The sequence below is a fragment of the Gobius niger genome (genome assembly GCF_951799975.1).
Source record: "Gobius niger genome assembly, chromosome: 8".
Classification (NCBI taxonomy): Eukaryota; Metazoa; Chordata; class Actinopteri; order Gobiiformes; family Gobiidae; genus Gobius; species Gobius niger.
In genome coordinates, this window is record NC_136859.1 from 31,157,152 (window position 1) to 31,177,313 (window position 20,162).

The 20,162-nt window shown below is 40.9% G+C and overlaps 1 protein-coding gene across 1 annotated transcript in view; it reads right to left on the reverse strand.

The window, feature by feature from the left end:
- The window catches only part of phldb3 (pleckstrin homology-like domain, family B, member 3), a 57,013-nt gene that overhangs the window by 18,945 nt on the left and 17,906 nt on the right, over positions 1 to 20,162 (reverse strand). The window contains exons 2-6 of the mRNA XM_079561905.1: positions 13,667 to 13,815; positions 13,089 to 13,199; positions 12,007 to 12,144; positions 9,820 to 9,948; positions 4,349 to 4,543 (exon numbers count right to left, since the gene is read on the reverse strand). Coding sequence (XP_079418031.1) covers positions 4,349 to 4,543; positions 9,820 to 9,948; positions 12,007 to 12,144; positions 13,089 to 13,199; positions 13,667 to 13,815 — 722 coding nt within the window. The remainder of the gene's footprint in view (positions 1 to 4,348; positions 4,544 to 9,819; positions 9,949 to 12,006; positions 12,145 to 13,088; positions 13,200 to 13,666; positions 13,816 to 20,162) is intronic.

Here is a 20,162-nt window from a genome sequence, read left to right on the forward strand (position 1 = left end):
TTTCCTGATCGGACCAAGTTTGCTTTGCTTGTTTGAGGACATTTCAGACCAGTTCTAGGGTAAATCTCGCTTGAAATAAGAAAGCCAATGAGATAAGACCAATTTTCTTACCCCATTGACAAAGAAAATGACCTGAAATAAGGACGAAATGTATCGAAACGAGTCAGAAACATCTCAGAACAAGTGAAATAATCTAGGACAAATGCCCAAGAACTTCTTAACTAGTCAAAACAACTAAAATGTGGATTATTATGCTCAAATTGAGATGTTTATACTGATCTAGTTAAATAGTTTTTGCAGTGTACCTTGCGTCGTTGCCATGTTGTCATCACTTTTTCGTTGTATTTTTGGCCCTTTTTTGTTGCTTTTGTGTCGGGTTTTTTTGTGTGTTGCCATTTTCATCTTGCTTTACATCTCGGTTTTGCCGCCATTTTGACTCTTTTAGATTTTGGGTAACGCCAAACTGGAGAAAGTGTGCTCAGCAGAGGCGGGAGTGAAGAGGTTAATTACAGCACAGTGTAGTTTATTTGACTCGTTGACTTGGAACTACACGCTTGCAAATTTCTGTTTTCAGCAGCAATATTCAGGCTGCACGAGTCTCCCCAAAAATACTACACATTTATGAAAGTACAACACAATACTAGAGGTGGGCATAGATTAATTTTTTTAATCTAGATTAAAATGGCTCGCTTGAATTCTGCCGAAGCCATTCAGAATATGTGTGCTGCCCAAATAATGACTAAAAGTAAGTCTTTGAGAACGAGTTTCTTAAGTCAGCTGGTGCGTTAGACCAGGGGCTCATCTCCTGTTTCCAAAATGCATCACTAACTGCATGAGAACGTTCTACTATGATAATTGGTGACATAAATAATTCATGTTCAAGAAGATGCACTTGTGTTTACTAACTGTTTATTCAGTTAAACATTAATGTTGAACTGTAGGCCGACTACATTAGAGGTCCTGATGAACTGTTTACAGTGACAAACTAAATCTCCTCTCCACACTATGACCTGCTAAAGAAAAAAAGTCTCTCGCATGGGACAGTTGTGGCAGAAGTCCCCAAGTATTTATTTACGGGTGATGTGGGCCATCTTACTCTGTTTGTGAGCGTGGGAAACATGTGCGCGTCTCCTGATTGGTCAACAGTGTCACGTGATCACCGTCACAACAACGCAGTTCATGCTACTGCAGCTACAGCTAATACGAGCTTCACCCTGGCGATAGTTCTGTCAAAATGGAGATAAACTTCGACAACACGAAGATGCGGGACATATTTCTTTGGATTTGATAAGAAAAGGAAACGGTGAGCGGAGAAAGAGAAGGTAACGGACTCGGAAAAAAGTAGCTGTAAAGTCCGTCTCCAAACTCCGTAAGTGCTGCGGTTAAACTCTGCTCGCAGTTGAAATGCACCTGGAAAAGGCTCTTGTGAACTTTTGGGGATAAAGTTGCGCTGTGTCGTGTGGGGCTGTTTCGTGTGGGGCTGTGGCCATGAAATGAGTTGTTTATGTCGCTGTTTTAAAAGAGGGAGGCGCTGCGGTGTTTTTCACTCTGTCATTGGCCGCTGCTTCTGAGTGTCGCTTTGGAGACGCTATGTTCACTCACGTTTCTCCTGTGCGTCTGAAATTGGGCATAAAAGTCGTGTAATGTGTGCTGACCATAAAATATCACGGTGAAAGTGCAAGATATTTTTTTTATCGCCCGATAAGAGTCTCGCGGCGATAACGGCCCACCACTACACAATACATACATTTGTGCTAACCAAACTGCACAGCAGACCGTGAACTTTTCCCCTCTCACACTCCCTCAGCCGCGTCACATGACTGTACATCACGACTTTAATCACATCAGAGGCCCCCCCCGCAGAGCGCAGACTGGCCCCGGGACAGCGCAGCACCGGTCCGACTGTGAGAGACTCCCAAAGTGTCCCGGGACAAGCTGCCACTTCACTGCGACGTTCAAGCGTCTGTGCCAAGAGCCTCCTCCTGTGCATTAGGTCTGTGATTTATAGACTCGGGTTTAAATCGTGGGGAGTAGAGTCACTTTCTGGGCACCGAGCGGAGGTAACGTCGGGCTCTGCCAAAATACCACAATTGTCGGCAAAAAAGCAAAGTCTTTATTATTGTGGGAACTCCTCTTTTAGGTTTAAACATATGGCACTCTACAGGGGCTACGCTCTTCATTCCCACAACAGAATTTACTGAGAAAATGGGCAAACTATTTTACTTAAGTACAGAATACTTTTTGAGGGGGATTTGTCTTTCAAAGCTCAGCCATAGACAGCATTTATTTCCTTAATTTTTGTCATATGAAGACATAGGTGTAATTTACGGGGCTATATATAAATCAGTAGGCTATATAAAGCTATAAAGGTGTTTGCTTCTTTGACATTGGTTTCTTATTTTGGTTTTGTTGTGTGTCGGAGACTTCTGTTCCCTTCAAAGTAGAGGGGATCCCTGATAATTTAGGGGAAATAATGCACATTAACTGCATTTAGCTGTTGCTCGCGTGCTTTAAATCGATGTTTAGTTGGTGAAGATTGGTCAAATACTCATGTGGTCACTAATGGTGATCACAGAACAGGCAGGATTAATACTTTAACATTCTGCCCGTTTGTCTCGTACTCGTTCTCCTGGACAGCGGACACAAGGCAAACTGCTGCTGTTTAATGACAGTTTGCATCGGGTGCAAGGAGCGAGAGGTCGACACTGAACGTGAGCGGTAAGACCAATAAATACACTCCTCAAGATAGCGCTCCTTTATAACTTGAATAATAAAAACTTATGACTTAGTGCTGTGAATGATCTGCAGTCACACAGACTGTCACTGATCTAAAAGAGGCTTTGTCCTGGCAGAGCAGAGGGTCCATGCAGGGCAGAGAGAGGGAAGTGTGCACTAAGGTGTAGCGAGGGTGGGGCCAACGATCTCTAAAATAAACAGCATTTATATGTCGTCCGCACTATTGACGACAACTGTATATGAACTCTATTAGCCTGACCTGGTCTGACCTGGTCTATGGGCAACATTCTCTTCTCTGGTTTGGTGCAAAGTGATTTATTCCTATGCAAAGTAAAAAAAAGTGTCTGAAGAAGTGATCCCAGTTTTCATGGTTTCACCCCTCTGACAGTGGGACTGAGTGGACTGTACTTATACTTTCAATGAATTAACGTTAGCTTAAAATGATGCCCTTATATTAGCTATTAGATAAAACCTTTTGATGATATCAGTCTATAATCTTATTAAAACTATTCTTTTCAGCCTTAAAGCCCTGTTTAAAATGGGCTTGATGTTCTTTATGGTGGTGCAGTGCTTTTTATTCTATATGGTTTTGTCCACCAGGAAATTGCTTGTGTTGAGCTCGAGGTTTCAAAATATTAAATATTAAAACTATATTATTTCAGGGATTTTCATAACAATAATAATAATCCGGGAGGAGCTCGGAGTAGAGTCGCTGCACCTTCAAGTCGAAAGGAGCAGCTGAGGTGGCTCGGGCATCTGTTCCGGATGCCTCCTGGTCGCCTCCCGCGGGAGGTGTTCCAGGCATGTCCTAGTGGGACAAGGCCTCGTGGAAGGCCCAGGACACGGTGGTGGGACTATGTCTCCGAGCTGGCCTGGTGTCGCCTCGGGGTCCCCCCAGAACAGCTGGAGGAGGTGTGTGTGGATCGGGAAGTTTGGGCATCTCTGCTGAGACTGCTGCCCCCGCGACCCGGATAAAGCGGAAGAAAATGGATGGATGGATAATAAAATAAAATAATAATAATAAATAAATCAGGTTTTAACTCAATCATTTACATTTTCAAAATAAAATTGCTCGGCCCTTTTTCACTTTAAAATAATAATATAATAAATTTGAAAATGCAAATGATGGAAATAAAATCAGATTTTTAGAGAAATGTTATGGCAAAGTCTCATCTACAACCTCAGGCCTTTCTGGAGATCATTTCATCACTTCTTGCTTATTCACATTACCAGAAATTTTGAGTCACACAAATCAACAAGGACTCAGAAAAACGGGAGAAATACGGTCTTTAAATAAATTAGTTGAGCTTTGAGGCCGACTTCACGAGAGTTGACGTGCGCACCTGCTTTATGAGAATATGGCAGGAAAAGCAAACCAATATGGTGATAACGATTAATTACTGTTTGTTCGTGCGCCACTAGGACATCGACACAGTTTGCTTTGTAAACATCATTTTCCAGGAAATGTAGAGACTAATTATTATCGATTATGTGTGCCCATTTGAATTCCTACATTGGTTCCACTTACATTACAAGAATCATGGCAATTGAACATGGCATGTGCCTGTTGACACACGACTACAGACCTTCTACTTGGGCAGTAATAATGTACCTGTGCGGTGTTGACCAGGTGCTGCTGACCGGAGATCTCCTTCTCCACACTGGCTTCACTCTCAGCCCCTGGTTCTTCATCTGCTCCATCCTCCTCCTCCTCCTCCTCCTCTTCCTCTACGCCGCTCTCTTTCTCCAGCACACTGAACTCCCAGTCCTCAAAGGCGCGCACCGCGGCTTCCATGGCCTCTCGCTCCTGCATTCAGAGAAACAGCATTCAAGACAAGATATCACAATGCTTCTCTCATAGGTTTAATGGGTTTCAGCCTTAAAGGAGAAACGTCACGCAAAATACACTTTTTTATTTCTTCATAATCGTGTGTATAGAAGTGTTCTTGCTTCATTCACACACTTTAGAGCAGGGGTCCTCAGACTTTTTTCTCTGGGGGCTACATTATTGTTCCTGACTGTGATGGGGGGCTGGACCGGGTTGGCTATAATAAAAAACATATAATTGTATGACTCAGACCAAAATGCCTCTATGTGAAGTAGAGACACTCGCCTGGCACAGTCGTCCCCACGACTATATCCACAACATCAACACTTGATTCAGGCTCATATTTGTTTCACCGTAGTGGTTTGCAAAAATAGTAATCAAGTCTTCACACTTTGTTTTAGTTTCCATTTATTTATATTTTCAAATAAAACATCATTATGTAATGTGACCAAAGTAATAACTTCTTACACTTGTGCTTTACAAGCCTGTGTCACAAGTTTCTCAAAGTACTGTAGTCATTATTCATTCTCTCCACACTCTGGTGATAAGCTTCATTTACCACGGGGCTATAATGTGTTTATATTCTGATCTCTTATGTAAGTGCCCTCTGCTGGACACCTCTGGAATTATTTTTTATTTATTCAAATTGCCCCCTAGTGGCTGGCATGAGTAAACTGGTTATTTAGTTCAAATATCCTAACTCCGCACAGGGATGGGCTAGAAACGTACTTTTTTTTTTGACATACTCAGGGACCCCTGCTTTAGAGTCATCTCGCTTCATTTTTAGCCCACCACTCTAACTCATGGATTCAATTGCATCAGAGATGGAACGCAAAACTGTCAGGGAAACCGGAGTACCCGGAGGAAACCTACACAGACACAGGGAGAACATGCAAAGTCCACACAGAAAGGCTCCAGGTGGGAATCGAATCCGGGACCTTCTTGCTGTGAAGCACGAGCGCTAACTGCTGAGACACAGGGCCGCCCCATACCAGTCACAAGTTTGGAAACACTTTGTATGCATCAGCTTTTCTTTATTTTCAACACTTTACATTGTGTGAATGTCAAAGAAGGCATATTCTTAGCATCTTCTGAAATGGTTTTCATCCGTCTGTGAAGTCTAAACCATTTCTGGTTATTGGTTACTACATCGTGAAGCCCATTGAGAAATGTCAAAAATGTGCAGTAATCAAAGCAAGCTATAGAGACAGACGGCATCTCGTCATCGAAGGGGGCGTGGCCTCGCCGAGGGGGAACATAGAATCTTTAGAGAAACACAATTTTCCACTCTTTTTAGCCATTTTCTGGTGGAATATGAACTTATTTATCACACACAGATAAAGTCAGGTGGAAATCGGGCCGATATGGATATTTTCTCACAGCACATTGTTCAGTAGAAGTGAAAAAACGGCAGTTGTAGCTCGCGCTTGCTAACTGTTGGCATTAGCCCGATGCTAACATGTAGCATCAAGTTAGCATTCTCCGTTTTTTATGTATTTATGGGCTGTTGAACCACTTTGCTCCTCCCCATGTCTTTGTTTCTTTATTCAATAGAAACTATGTTCAGAATTCAGCATTTGCTTAAGTAGTTTTTGAATAATAAGAGAAAGTTTAGATTTTTCTCCAAATTGTTTTCCCCCTTAACTGTTTTCAAACATGACCATATATGAGCGATTCCAGATACGCCGTCTATATCTATTTGGAGTTTATGTCAAGTTTTTTGTTCCTCCATAAATGAATGCCTTCTGTGACAATCTACCGTGTAAAGGTAAATAGTCTTGAAATACAAGAGAACACAATACATTAAAAAAGCGTTTCCAAACATTTGACCGCTGCTGTACATCTCTGTCATGTTAGAGCTATAGATACAGACGGCATCTCGTCATAGAAGGGGGCGTGGCTTCGCCGAGGGGGAAAATAGAATCTTTAGAGAAACACAATTTTTCACTCTTTTTTGCCATTTTCTGGTGGAATATCAACTTATTTATCACACAAATAAAGTCAAGTGTAAATCGGGTCCATATGGATATTTTCTCACAGCAGATTGTTCAGTAGAAGGGAAAAAACGGCAGTTGTAGCTTGCACTAGCTAGACGTTAGTATTAGCCCGATGCTAACATGTAGCATCAAGTTAGCATTCTCCGTTATTCATGTATTTATGGGCTGTTGAACCACTTTGCTCCTCCCCATGTCTTTGTTTCTTTGTTTAGTAGAAACTATATTCATAATTCAGCATTTGTTACAATAGTTTTTGAATAATCAGAGAAAATATACATTTTTTCAAAATTGTTTTCCCCTTAACTGTTTTCAAAAATGACCATATATGGGCGATTCCAGAGATGCCGTCTGTATCTATACAGTATGCACCTCGGGGAGTCGTCTCCTGCTGGTCCCAGAGTCAGGACTGAACACAGTGACACAACTCAAATCTGGAACAAGCTTCAGGAGGATTTGAGGCAGGCGTCAACTCATTTATTTTTAGCTGCATATGTACAAATGTTTAATGTAATTGTTTTATGGATAGACTTTATCTGCAGTATTGTAATTTTATATAACCGGAAGCACTTTGAACTGCCTTTCATAAGACATGGGACAGAAAAAAGACCGGCATTGAAGCATTGGATTAGTTATTTTGTTCAAAGGCAAAGAGAGGATATCAATAGGTCACTAAATATTAAAATCCAGAAGATTTATACACATGTTGTACATTTTATGCAATCAATGTGTGTGGACAATCTCTTAAATGTAACTTGATACCGTACAACTCACTCGGAAACATTGTTGGACGGGAGATAAAAGTCTAAATGGCAAACCAAAAGAGGGACAGGCATTTACCCTATCACGCTCATGGTGAAATGGATAGTGGAAAGGGCAAATAATGAAATGATGATCCTTTTCAACTAGTTAAACGTAACTAAGCAAGCGCACACAATGTTTTTTTTGTTGTAGAGCTAAACCAGCCTAATTGAACCTGTGTCATAAAAAAAGTGAGCTCATCCGTCAGGCTAAACAAACAACTATCTTTAAACCTGTCACTACAGACTGCCGCCGGGACGAGGCCGCCTCAGATCTGGTCCAACCACTCACTCAAAGGCACACCGCACTTCATGGGCGCGTGTGCAGGCAAACTTCAGCAGATCCAGTTTGACAGATACTAAAACGAGGGGCTTCTTTAATTAGCAGCGTAAAAAACCGCTGTCGGCACTCTGTCGCGTGGAGAAAAAGAAACACACAAAAACAACATGACAAAGGAGACTAAGCACACTTACTGATACTGCTCTTTGATAATCAATAGTATGCATACAATGAGGTCAGTTAGACACCGATCTCACAAAAATCTCACAGAAATCCGTCTTGTTTGGATATTTCTTCCTTGTGTATCAAACCAGTGGCAGCATTGTCATGAGCGGGCAAGTTTTAGCCTGACTAATGAACAACATGATGATGCTGCAAAACAACAAGGTGTTGTATACGGTGGGAGGAAAAAGTGAACGCACCCTTTGGAATTTCTTACATTTCTGCCTGAATTTGTCATAAAATGTGGTCTGATCTATTTAAAAAACACGTTCTGGAATGGCCAAGTCAAAGTCCTGACCTAAACCCGATTGAGATGCTGTGGCATGACCTCAAGAAAGCCATTCATACGGGACATCCCAGGAATCTCACTGAACAACAGTTTTGTAAAGAGAAATGGTCCGAGATTCATCCTGACCGTTGTGCACATCTAACCTGCAACTACAGGAAACGTCTGGATGAAGTTATCGCTGCCAAAGGAGGGTCAACAGTTATTAAATCCAAGGGTTCACTCACTTATGCTACGCTGTGCTGTGAATGTTTACATGTTATGGCCAATAAAAATATGATAACATGTAATTGTTTGAGTGGTATGAGTTTAAGCAGACACTGTTTACTCATTATTGTGATTTTAATAAAGGTCAGACCACATTTTATGAGCAATTTAGGCAGAAATGTGAGGAATTGCAAAGGGTGTACTTACTTTTTCCTCCCACTGTATTGGCAAAACACAAAAATCACAAAATATTAGGGCCCGACCGATATAGAACTTTGGGGTCCGATACTAATATGAAGGGGGTTGGAATATAGGCGATATATAGTTGAAAAAAATGTTTAGCTCTCAAATAGTCTATAGTTAACCTCTTAACTCCCGCCTGAACCGAGAGGATCGTTTTCCTCACGTCATCAGATTTTTTTTTCCCATCATTTTTTTGTTGGGTATTCAACTCATTTTTGTAACTTTTTTGTCACATTTTTGTCATTTTTTTGTCACATTTTTGTCATTTTTTTGACACATTTTTGTCATTTTTTTGACACATTTTTGTCATTTTTGTGTCACATTTTTGTCATTTTTTCGTCATTTTTTAAATCAAATTTTTGTCATTTTTTTGTCACATTTTGTCATTTTTTGTCACATTTTTGTCATTTTTTTTGACACATTTTTGTCATGTTTTTGACACATTTTTGTCATTTTTTGGCACATTTTTGTCATTTTTTCGTAATTGTTTAATCAATTTTTTGTCATTTTTTTGTCGCATTTTTAATCAAATTTTTGTCATTTTTTGTCACATTTTTGTCATTTTTTCGTACATTTTTTGTCAATTTCTTGTGACATTTTTGCCACTTTTTCATCAATTTTTCGTCATGTTTTTGTCAATGTTTTCTCACTTTTTTGTCAGATTTCCATCATTGTTTTCGTCTCAGTTTTATTGCTATTTTCACAGCTTTTTTCCAGAAGCTTTTGGACTGGGGTAAAGCCAAACTGGAGAAAATGTGCTCGGTTCAGGTGGGAGTTGAGGGGTTAAACATTTATAATTATAGTAAAGGTTTCAATCATTGACATATACAGAAATATATCTAATAGAGGTCGACCCTTGTAATAAAGTCTAAATTGCACATGATCCTAATGAAGCCTTTTTATCTGTGCACTTCAAAATGCAAAAGAGAAACCGAGCACGTGCAGCCTCTGCCTGTGCATCTATGTAAACAACAGCTTCACACAAGTCTGTACCTGACTGTGCCCTACTGACCCGACCCGCACCGTGCCACTCGGCTTATGAGTTCATCTCTTTTGGCTCGGGGCCTGGCGCAAATGCACGCCGCAGCCGATTCCCAGGGCACGCGGCATTACTCATGCTCTGACTCATTCTACTTTCCTAATAAAAAGCAATTCCCGGCTTCTTTTCGCCTTATCCCTCCGTAATGAGTCTCTCGGTCTGAGATTTCGTCCCGCGGCCTCACCTGCTGCAGCTGCACTCTGAGCTGCTCCCTCTGGCTCTCGGGCTGAGTGGGCAGCAGGGCCTCTCGCTCCTCGCATGTCCTCCTCAGCGCCTCCACTCGGCTCCTCTCCTGCTCAAGTCTCTCCCGCTCCTGAAAAGAAAGCAACGGCGGGATTAAAGTATGTGAGAAATGACAAAGTGGATGCAGGTTCTCAACAGGAAATCGTTTTAACTACTTTGGACACCTGAACGTGGACATATCCTGCGTATAGGGTTGAAAAACAGATTATAGTAATACAGAAGCTAGAGCTGGTGAAGACTTTGACAGCGGCTCCTCCTGCTGGCAGCTGTAGGAATAAAGTGTGAAAAAAAACGTTTTGTTTCGATTTACGCTGTGGTTTACAGCTTCAGCACGGCCAGATAATCACACTCAGAACTGATCTAATGTTGGATTATCTGCTTTAATAATAAAATGACGCAATTGCATGAGTGAAGTGCAGAACAAAGCACTGACACCGTATAAGAATGTAGTGAAATAGCAGTCCAGGTATGTCTGAAGAGGGAAAAACGATACAACATGTCCACTTTAAAGGTGCATTATGTATTTTTTTTAAACAGGAAACAAAGCACGGATCCATCCCGGAGGCCTTCAGGACGCTGAAGGATCAAGTGTTTTTTAGTGTTTCTGGCAGGTTTCTCTTTGCTGATGGAACCATATAACGCATACATTTAATTCAGAAAAACCTACCAGAAACCCTGATCCTGGAGTGCACATATATCAACTTTTTCCACGAGAACTTGCATATTGCACCTTTAAGTCTTGCTCTCTTTTTTTGTTCTTTTTTGTTCTTTTTATAAACTTAAAAGGGACTAGATGCAAGTTGGTCATTTTTATACTCACTACTGCCACCTCAGGTCTGACGCGTAACTGCAGTCTCTATATTAAGCTTGTGCATGACGGCACTTCAGACCCGATGAAACACCTTTTTGAGTGACAGTGCAGTAGAATAGAACAGGTCTGAGCTCATTCTATACATTAGGACATTGCTGGAACATGTAGGGGAGGAAAATATAAAATAAAATTCATTTTACCATTTTTAAACTTTGTGTAGTCCCTTTAGACTAAGGCATGTTGGATGAAAATACCACAAGGATAATATTGAAAATAATATGTATGAATGTTCTAATAATAATACAACGTTTTTGACATTGCTAAGCAGTTTGAGTGCTGATTTGAAAACTGAGAGGAGCATCACCTCCTTACATCAGCGAGTGAGGGATAACAATGATGTGAGTGATAGTAGAGATAATGGGAGTCTCCAAGGTCTGATTTTGTTTCCTAAAACTGAGGTAGAAGGGATAACAGCGGTGCAGGGTAATGTAAGCACCCGGAAAATGGAATCTACTGTTTGTGTTACTACATCAGCCATGTGTTTAAATGAAGATAAAGATGCCAATGTTGACGTATTGGCTCAGCATTCAGCCCTGTGAAAGGGAGCCTAGAGAAATGGTTATGTGTGATTCTGTTATTGTAAACCACAGCCATAGCTAATTTAGCGTAGCATTCTTCTACTGAAGCAGCCATTTCTTCAAGAGCATGTGATTGGACCAACGTCTCTGAACAGAAAAAAGTTACGGTTTGCATTTAACTGCAAGGAAACAGTGAAAAAGGAAATCACATAAAGGAAAAGAAGTAATATCCCCCTATTTCTAACTGACATTTTATCTTCATATACCCACATCCTCTTTCTGAAATCAAAAGTCCTGCATTTTTGCTTAACTCCTTAACCCCCGCCTTGACAGAGCGCATTTTCTCCAGTTTGACATAACACAAATTAGATGAAAAGTGATGAAAAAGCGACAAAAAAGCAACAACAACAATAAAGATTATAAAAAAAGACGAAAGTGCGACAAAAACACTTCCAAAATGTGACAAAAACACAGCAAAAGAGCGACAAAAACATGCTGGAAAAGCCAAAAAAAGCGATAAAAACACAACTAAAGAGTAATGAAACGGCAACAAAAAGTCAACAAGAAAGCGTCAAAAAAGTTACGATCAGTTTTGTAGGTCTTAGCTCTAAAGGCAGGAAGTTTTTAGATTTGGCTGAAGCCGAACTGGATGAAATGTGCTGGGTTAAGACGGGGGTTAAGAGGTCGACACCTAAACCACAAAAGGCACCCATTCCTAAAACAAGTGGAAGGTCCTCACCGTGAGCTTGTCGGTGCTGCGGTGTCGGGTCCTGTGTCGCGCCTCCTGCCGCAGCGTCTGCAGTTTGAGCGAGTGCTTCTGGATCTGGCTCTTCTCCGTCTGCAGCTCGCCCTGAAGCAACGCGATCTCCAGCTGTAACTAACAACACAAGAGCCACTCATATGATTCATCCTGACCGCTGCATGACCACGGGAGGCAGCGTATGGGTCAGGCTGCTGTTGTGAAGATAGAGGGAGATGATAAAGAGAGTGCGACGGGTCAATAATGTTGGGACAATATATCGCCAAAGCGTCGTTATTGCCGCCACAATAATATCGCTATCAGAAGTTTTCCATCTGTCTGAGATTTTGCCAACGCAACCTAAAACAACAAACTTAAAGGTGCACTATGCAACTTTCAGTGACCCAGCGTATCCATGGTTACATAATCCGTTAGCCACACAACTCATTTTTGTTTTGATTTTGGAAAACATGTAAAAAGACGTTTTATAGGAAACACATTGTTTTTCTCATATTGCCATTTTATCAATACAAAATGACTTAGGCAATTATGTTATGTGGCTAACGAATAAATAAAATGGATCCAGAAGCATCATGGGAGCCGCCGGGATGGAAAGTAAAGGCGCTATGCTAACCACCCCTAAAGAAAACTTACAATAATATTAGTTTAGGATTTTAGTTTGGTCCTGATTTAGCATTTTGTGACTTTTGTTTTGACACAATTTGATAAAAAAAATTTTTTTAAAAACACTGCAAAAAAAAGTACTCAAAGTAAGAATCTATGACCTTCATTTATTAAGTAATTTTGACTCGTAAAGTAAACAAATCCGTTAAATTAAGAGCAAAAGACACTTGCTCCACAGGCAGATTTTGTTACAGACTAACTCAAATCAAGGTAAAATATACTTGTTTCAAGAAAATTGTACTTATTACTAAGTACATTTTGCAGTATTGTTAAGGACTTTTGTTTAAATACAATGGAGCTACTGTGTTGAAATGTTCTAGTAAAATATCACAGCACTATTGTTGGCGGAATACGCATTTTTTGGTCTTGTTTGTTGTTTTAGTGGCAGTAATGTGTACCTCGATCTTGAGCTCCTCCCTCTGCTGGTCGATCTCAGCAATGCGCTGTTGGACTTTCGACGGAGATGGAAACAAACGAGGAGAACCCAGCTCCAGCTTTCTGACACAAGACTGAGGAACGAGCAGGAGAAATGACATTACGCATAGAAAGGAAAGGAAAAAACACACAGCTATTCAATGAGGGCTATTGAGAGAAAAGACGATGAGAAATGGGACTACATTCCCAACTCAAAGAGGGTTGTCATGAGCAGCAAATCAAAAAGATAGTCGAATAAACTACATGCAAACGTGCATTAAATTCACTGGACTCACATTTAACAGTTTTCGTAGCTTTTTGTTGGTTTCTTGACATTAGAGATGAACAATTTCAATATCATCTTAAGACATATTACCCTCACATATCCTACTTATAATCATAAATACTAATCTTGTCCATTTTCCTGAACGTTATACAACTAACCACACAACATGACGCCACACTCCACAAACACAAAGAATAATTGAGCGTAAATACATCTAAAAGAAAGAGGCTACCTGTGCAGAAGCCAGCGTGGTCGGTGGTGTAGTCTCTCACTCACCTTCTCGCTCTCTGTGCTGCTGCTCTCCGTGTCTGACTCCGCCCCAGAGGAGGCGGGGCTGTGGCCCTCTGCGAGCCGGCTGACCCAGGGCGGCCTCGGCGCCGTCTGCTGCCACTGCCGGCTGTTCTCCATGTTGTGCTGAGGCATGTCTGCAACACAGGCCCAGGGGAGAGCGTAAGTAAGTGTCATTGGAACCCCAAAGCTGATATTGTTGTAATTCAACCTGCCACATGTTAAACGGGATCAGGTGACGGTTCAAAGAGAGGGAAACAAAAGGAAAGCGGGGGCTTAGAAGTGGTCGAATACAGAATAAAAAGCGTGGAGAGTCCTGTTGTCTCATTGTCGTCTGGGATTCTTGGGTTTAGTGCGGCTTTTGTCATCGAGTGCAGACTTTGATCTAACCGTCGTTGAGCATACTTTAAAAAGGGACTACCGTAAAAGCTCTAATATAGGCCGAGACCTTTATTTACTCAAGGGCATCTAGGACCAGGCCTTTATTGGAACCAGGCCACAATTAGAGACAGGCCTTTATTTCTACTTGAGCAACACGGACGACCAGGAAAACGAAGAAAAACGAGATTTGTGTCCATCTGCACCTAAAATATTAGGTTCATTTATTAATTAACATTTCAAACCCTCTCCCAGCGGCTGGAACACTGACGCCTTTTATTTTGTCGGGACAACAGGAAGTGTTTCGTTGCTGTTAGCGGAACATTGACATCAATGTCACTGCAGGTTTCTGTTTCGTTTTTACCGCGGACTGGATTATTTGTTTTCTTGTGTAAAAGGCGAGTTTAGACGGAGCGTTTGTGTTTGTGATCGATCATGAGACTGACCCGAGAGAAGACGAGACGCTCGCGCTGATGGGAGGAGTTATTTTGAGGCGTGGGACTGACCTGCACACGGAGCAGCTGGACGTGCTTTGAAGATGCGATGGTGACTTTATTAAAACCCTGGAGGGTCACACAACATTTGTTGCTTTCCCTGTTTCTACAAATAGTCACAGGAGGTTTGAAAAGTGGCTAAATCTGTGTCAAAGTTACGCTCGGATCAGCTCCTCCGCAGCGTCCCCATCGGCCCGGGTTCCCGTTTGTTTACTTCCTGCACGTGAGTTTTCATTTACACGAGAATGAGACAAATTCCTAACATGGGGAATATTTCTACCGCTATAGTTTCTAATAAAAGCCCCGGCCTGTTTTAGAGACCGGCTTTAATTTGCCTCCACCAGCCGCGAACCCGGCCACTGTTAGAGACCCGGCCGCTAATGGAATACAGGCCAGTATTAGAGAATTTACGGTATACGGAGTTTGAAAATGTTAAAATTGTGTATTTTCCTCCCCCTACATTCCAACAATGTCCTAAGGTGTAGAATGAGCTCAGACCTGTTCACCACAACTGCCTCTAAAATCCTGCACTGTCACTCAAAACAGTGTTACTTCGGGTCCGAATTGCCGTCATGCACAAGCTTAATATAGAAGGTGCAGTTACATGTATGACCTGAGGAGTGCAGTAGGGAGTATAAAATGGCCAACTTGCATCTAGCCCCTTTAAAAAGTACATTTTTACAACTATTTCCTACACAAGCTGCTTTAAAAAAAAAATGATAATGGCAGAAAGCTTATTTTTATATGAAGAGCGGGTATTATGCTTTTTTATGGTATCTTTATCACTACCACTAACTTACACACCTATACTGTATATTGGGCCGATATTTTGGGATTTTACAATATCGGCTATCTGCGATCTAGCGCCGATAAAAGCCGATATCCCTGGGACTGAAGGTGATAGACTACCCGTGTTTTGCATTGAAAAGAGCGAGGTCCCTTGGCCCCAGGGGAACAGAGAAACATTGTAATGAAAACTGGTTAGCTACAAGTTCGTTTCGCTAAACCTCAGTGAATATGAATTTGCTGGACAGAATCTGGAGAATTCGATCACTGAGTTAGTGTTAACCTCAGAAATTGTATTTTATGATCGCAGCGCAAAATGCCGTGGCTAGCAACCGTATGCTAATGCTAGCAGCAGCAAGCTAGCGCGAACGGCAACTAATCAAAGCTGGGACAGAAATTATGATTGAGCCACCTAAAGTAAGAAAATAAAATTGGTCACCGCTGGAGTGGCCAGGATTACAGACCAGAAATTTGTAAAAATATGCCCCCTCCCTTCCTATTGCTCCTCTTGGCTGTGCAGCTGTTTAAGAAAGAAGGAGAGGGGGAAAAAAAGGACCAAGACAGAAAACAAAGCGGGCAGCCTGTGTGTTTTTACTCCGCGATGAAACGATCAAGAGATAAGAAAGACATTTCCTGGATACAAAGCCTCAGGAGGAAACAGGAGGAGCCGCGCTGCTTACCACAGGGGAGATTCAGAGATTACTCAAAGATGCGCAAGTGCCTCGAAACACAACTCCAGGTTTGTTTTTTGACGAGAGAATAATAACACTCCTCTCCCTTTAAAAATGCGCTTAAGTTCCATTTTACTCAAGATTTTCCAAATGTAGTTCACTTTCAGCCTTGTTTTGGCCCTAAATGTTTGAATGTAAAGGAATGTGCCATTGAAAAGGTTTAGTAAAATATCTGTATTGCTAAATTCTTGTGTATTTTTGTCCTGATATTGCGCAGCCCTATGCAATGATGTTTAATCAATACTGCCCGGTAAAACAGCCCACATTCTGCTGGTTTGTGGTCACATTTCAAAAACTTTAGTCACTCATTTCTCAGAATCACTGTGAATGGGACAAAGGATGCAACACATTTTTTGATATCCTTGAAGTGGGCTGAGCAAAGCAATGATGACTGGCTATAGAGACAAGCCACAGCAAAGTCAATGTACATCAAACCGCCCGCCGTACACAGACATGCGCAATCCATATAATCCTCAACGTGAATGAGAAAGCCGTTGTGCTATTGTGCCCATAAGCCCATATTTGTTGTGTGGTTTGGAGAAATTTGTGGGAAAATATTTCTGTATTCCAGTCTCTTGTCCTGTCCTTCCACCGGGCCTTATTAGGAGTGGGAGAATGTTCACAGATAACTGGGCTCTGATATGAAGAGACTATCTCGGCTCAAGCAGACAGGAAACAGACAACAGACAACAGCTTAAGTCAGTATCCATGTTGCAGTGGGTGTGAATAAGGCATGTCGTTAGTGGTTGTTACTCCAGATTAAATAGAAAATAGTGAAAATTAGAGCAACAGTCATCATAAAACAGTTTTTGATAAAGAGACAGCACAGATATGAAGCAAAATGTCCTAAAACCTCACACCTCACAGTTGTTAAAGTGGGCCTGCTTTTAAACCTGCCTTTAGGAACCTAACTGAAATGTACATTAACTGCATGAAGTGTGTTGGTCTAGGGCTGTGCAATTAATCGAAATTCGATTCCGATTATTACACTAAACGGTTAAAAAATGTGCATAATCGAAAAATAAGTTGTTTTTTAGTTGTTGTTGTTTTTTTTCAATTTTTTTTTTTTTTTTCTTGCATTATTTCATGGCGCTGGGATTATTTTCTCTTCGCTTTTCACCTGCCACGGCTCGTGCTTTTGCCTGACATAAAAACAAACGGCGCTGTGTGATGATGTCATCAGGCCGCGCTGCTCAGTTTACTTGCGCAGGTGTGAGGGCTGGCCAGCAGGGGGCAGGTGTGAAACAGAGACCTCTCCTTAATCGAGGCATACTTGAAATCATTTGTACTTTCATGACTGTCCGGAAAACAGAAAATATTCAGCATAGTTTTTTTTATTAATAAATATATAAATAAAATAAAGACTTTTGTTTAAAGGCAACAAATAATCGCATAATCGAATAATCGTGATTTCAATTATGACAAAAATAATCGTGATTATTATTTTTTCAATAATCGAGCAGCCCTATGTTGGTCTTTATCCTGTTGCTTAGTTGAAGCTCCCTCTGCTGGCAGCAGTGGGGATTAACACTTATATACAATACTCATACCTGAACAGATGTGGGCAGATTTGTACTCAAGTCAGAGTAACTTCATTACTTTATTTTACTCAAGAAGTAAATAAAGTAGTGACCAAATTAATTACTCAAGTACTGAGTGACTGTTTGAGCATCTGATTTATGATTCAGTCGTGACATAAATGATGCGAAACAAAACATGAAATGATGTGAAAGTTGTCACGGTGGCACAGGGGTTAGCACTAATGCTTCACATCGAGAATGTCCCGGGTTCGGGCCTCTCTGTGTTGAGTTTGCATGTTCTCCCCAGGACTGCGTAGGTTCCTCCAACCACTGAAAACATGTACAATAGGCCAGTATGAATGAGAGTGTGGCTGCGAGTGCGAGTGTGGGACAGCATTTTTTGACTCAAGTAAGAGTTCAAATATTTCATTAAAATTGCCCAAGTAGAAGTCAAAAGTACTATGGTAAAACTACTCTAAAATGCACAATTACGTTAAAAAAAAAAAAGTTACACAAGTTCATGTCCTTGAATTAATGGAACTACTCGCCTCTGTACCTGAATGTTTTTTGACTTTTAAACCAGTCAAAGCAAAAACTAAAAAGGTTAAGTGTATGCCCAATTCAAAATGCAATTAGAAATAGAAATAGTTTGGGTCATAAATTCATATTCAATGAATATTTCAAGGACTGTGGCCACAAAGACTAAAATGACTACTATAGTCAATACCACAGGAAATAGTAAACAGCCATTGTTGCCATCACAGCTACACTTACTACAACTACTATTACGACTAAATCCTCCTACTACAAAAAACAAGTACTACTACAAGCTACGATAATGGAATTGTTGATCATGTTTGATATTTTCACAAAATTGGTCAGCAGCTCGGTGTGTCCGACAATGACTCAGAATTATGTCATTAGCGTCACAGGGATGAGGAAGTTCTGAAGTTATGAACAATTGGATTAATAAAATCAAATGAATTAAATCATGACCATAAATGTGTTTGCTCAGTACCACGTGTAAATCATCATCATGTCAGTGCTGACGTGATTAGTTATGATAGAGGGACATATGAGATAAATGAGTCTGACTAACTCAACACATTAATGAAAAACACAGCACTGTATCTGAAAAACTCCTTTACAAAATAATCCAGTGCTGACTCAGCATAAGCCCCGCTCATGTTGTTAAGCAGATCAGAACTCGTGATCATAATTCAGTGTGGCATAAAGCCTCCATAACTAATAACACTAACTGAAACCAAGTGATGCTTCCATTCTCAAAAAAACAAAACAAAAACAGAAATCATAAAATCACTGCTGACGTCTTTCATAAATGAATACAAAACAGACCTGGCTAATTATTTTGTCTTCTGACGGTGAGGTGAACCAAAGCAAAGAAAACTCTCCATTCAGGCTGTTACTGTAGTGTGTGATGAGGAGTTTTTGAGGAGCACACCTTATTATTGATCCAATTTCAAGGAAAGTGCACGGAAACACAAACAATATCGTTACCCTGTGGAATGATACAGATATAAATAGGGCAAATAAACAAAAAATCTGGAAACCGATTTTTAGGATGTGCAAGTCTTCATGAAGTAAAAAGACAGCCTATAAAATAAGCAAAAATCCCAACTATTATCATGATTATACATGAACTTTAACATGTCATATCAAGTATGTTCATTTCAATGGGTGTGGTCCTCTTGGCGCGGTACTGGTGACAGTTCTGCGATACACCCCTAGCGGCTATAGGGCGACTCCAGAAGGTTGACTAAAAATGGAAGCCAATGGGGACTTTACACGTGTCAGAAACAACTTAAACGCCTGGCTCCAAAGCCCTCTTTCGGTTCCAAAATAACAGTTTCCTCTCATGATCTCTGAAAAGAGTGACGTATTTTAACCACGCTGGTTTTTTCCGATATTTGTTTGTAGCTTTGGGCTTTGATTGACAGGCCCTGGAGCACTGCGGAGGCTGCTCCAGAGTGGCGGAGGCTTTTCTCACTTTTTTTTGGAACATGCTCTGTAGGAGGAGACTGTGATCATCAGCCATCAGTAATTCCCTCTCAACTGGAGTAATTACAATAAATATTCAAACAAACACCAGGATCTCGCGTTGTTGTGATCACAAGCATTAACACAAAATCAAGCAAACTCCGCGAAATCAGTGTGGCATTGCAACTGTTACAAAAGCCCACAACTTTCACGCAACTACTCCAATAATCCACAATTTCTTTGCAACTTTTCCTTAACTCCATAACTTCTGCGCAACTAAAATGAGTTTCTGATCAATCCCGTTTTACCGTTTTGTTTTTTTTCTTCTTTCTTTATTTAAAGCAGTACTAAGTAACTCTTTCCCCTAGAGGCCATAAGCGCAACTGCAGGTGTCGTAGCAAGTTACGATTTTTTAACTCATTAATTGTCTTGGAGAGTAAATACTACGCTGACAGGAAAGGCGAAGGGAGAGAGGGATATTGTTCATTCAATTATACAATGGAAATTTTTTTTTTTCACTCAAACTTGGCTGTAAATACTGTTTAAAGTGACGTTAGCTCGCAGTTAGCTTTGCCCG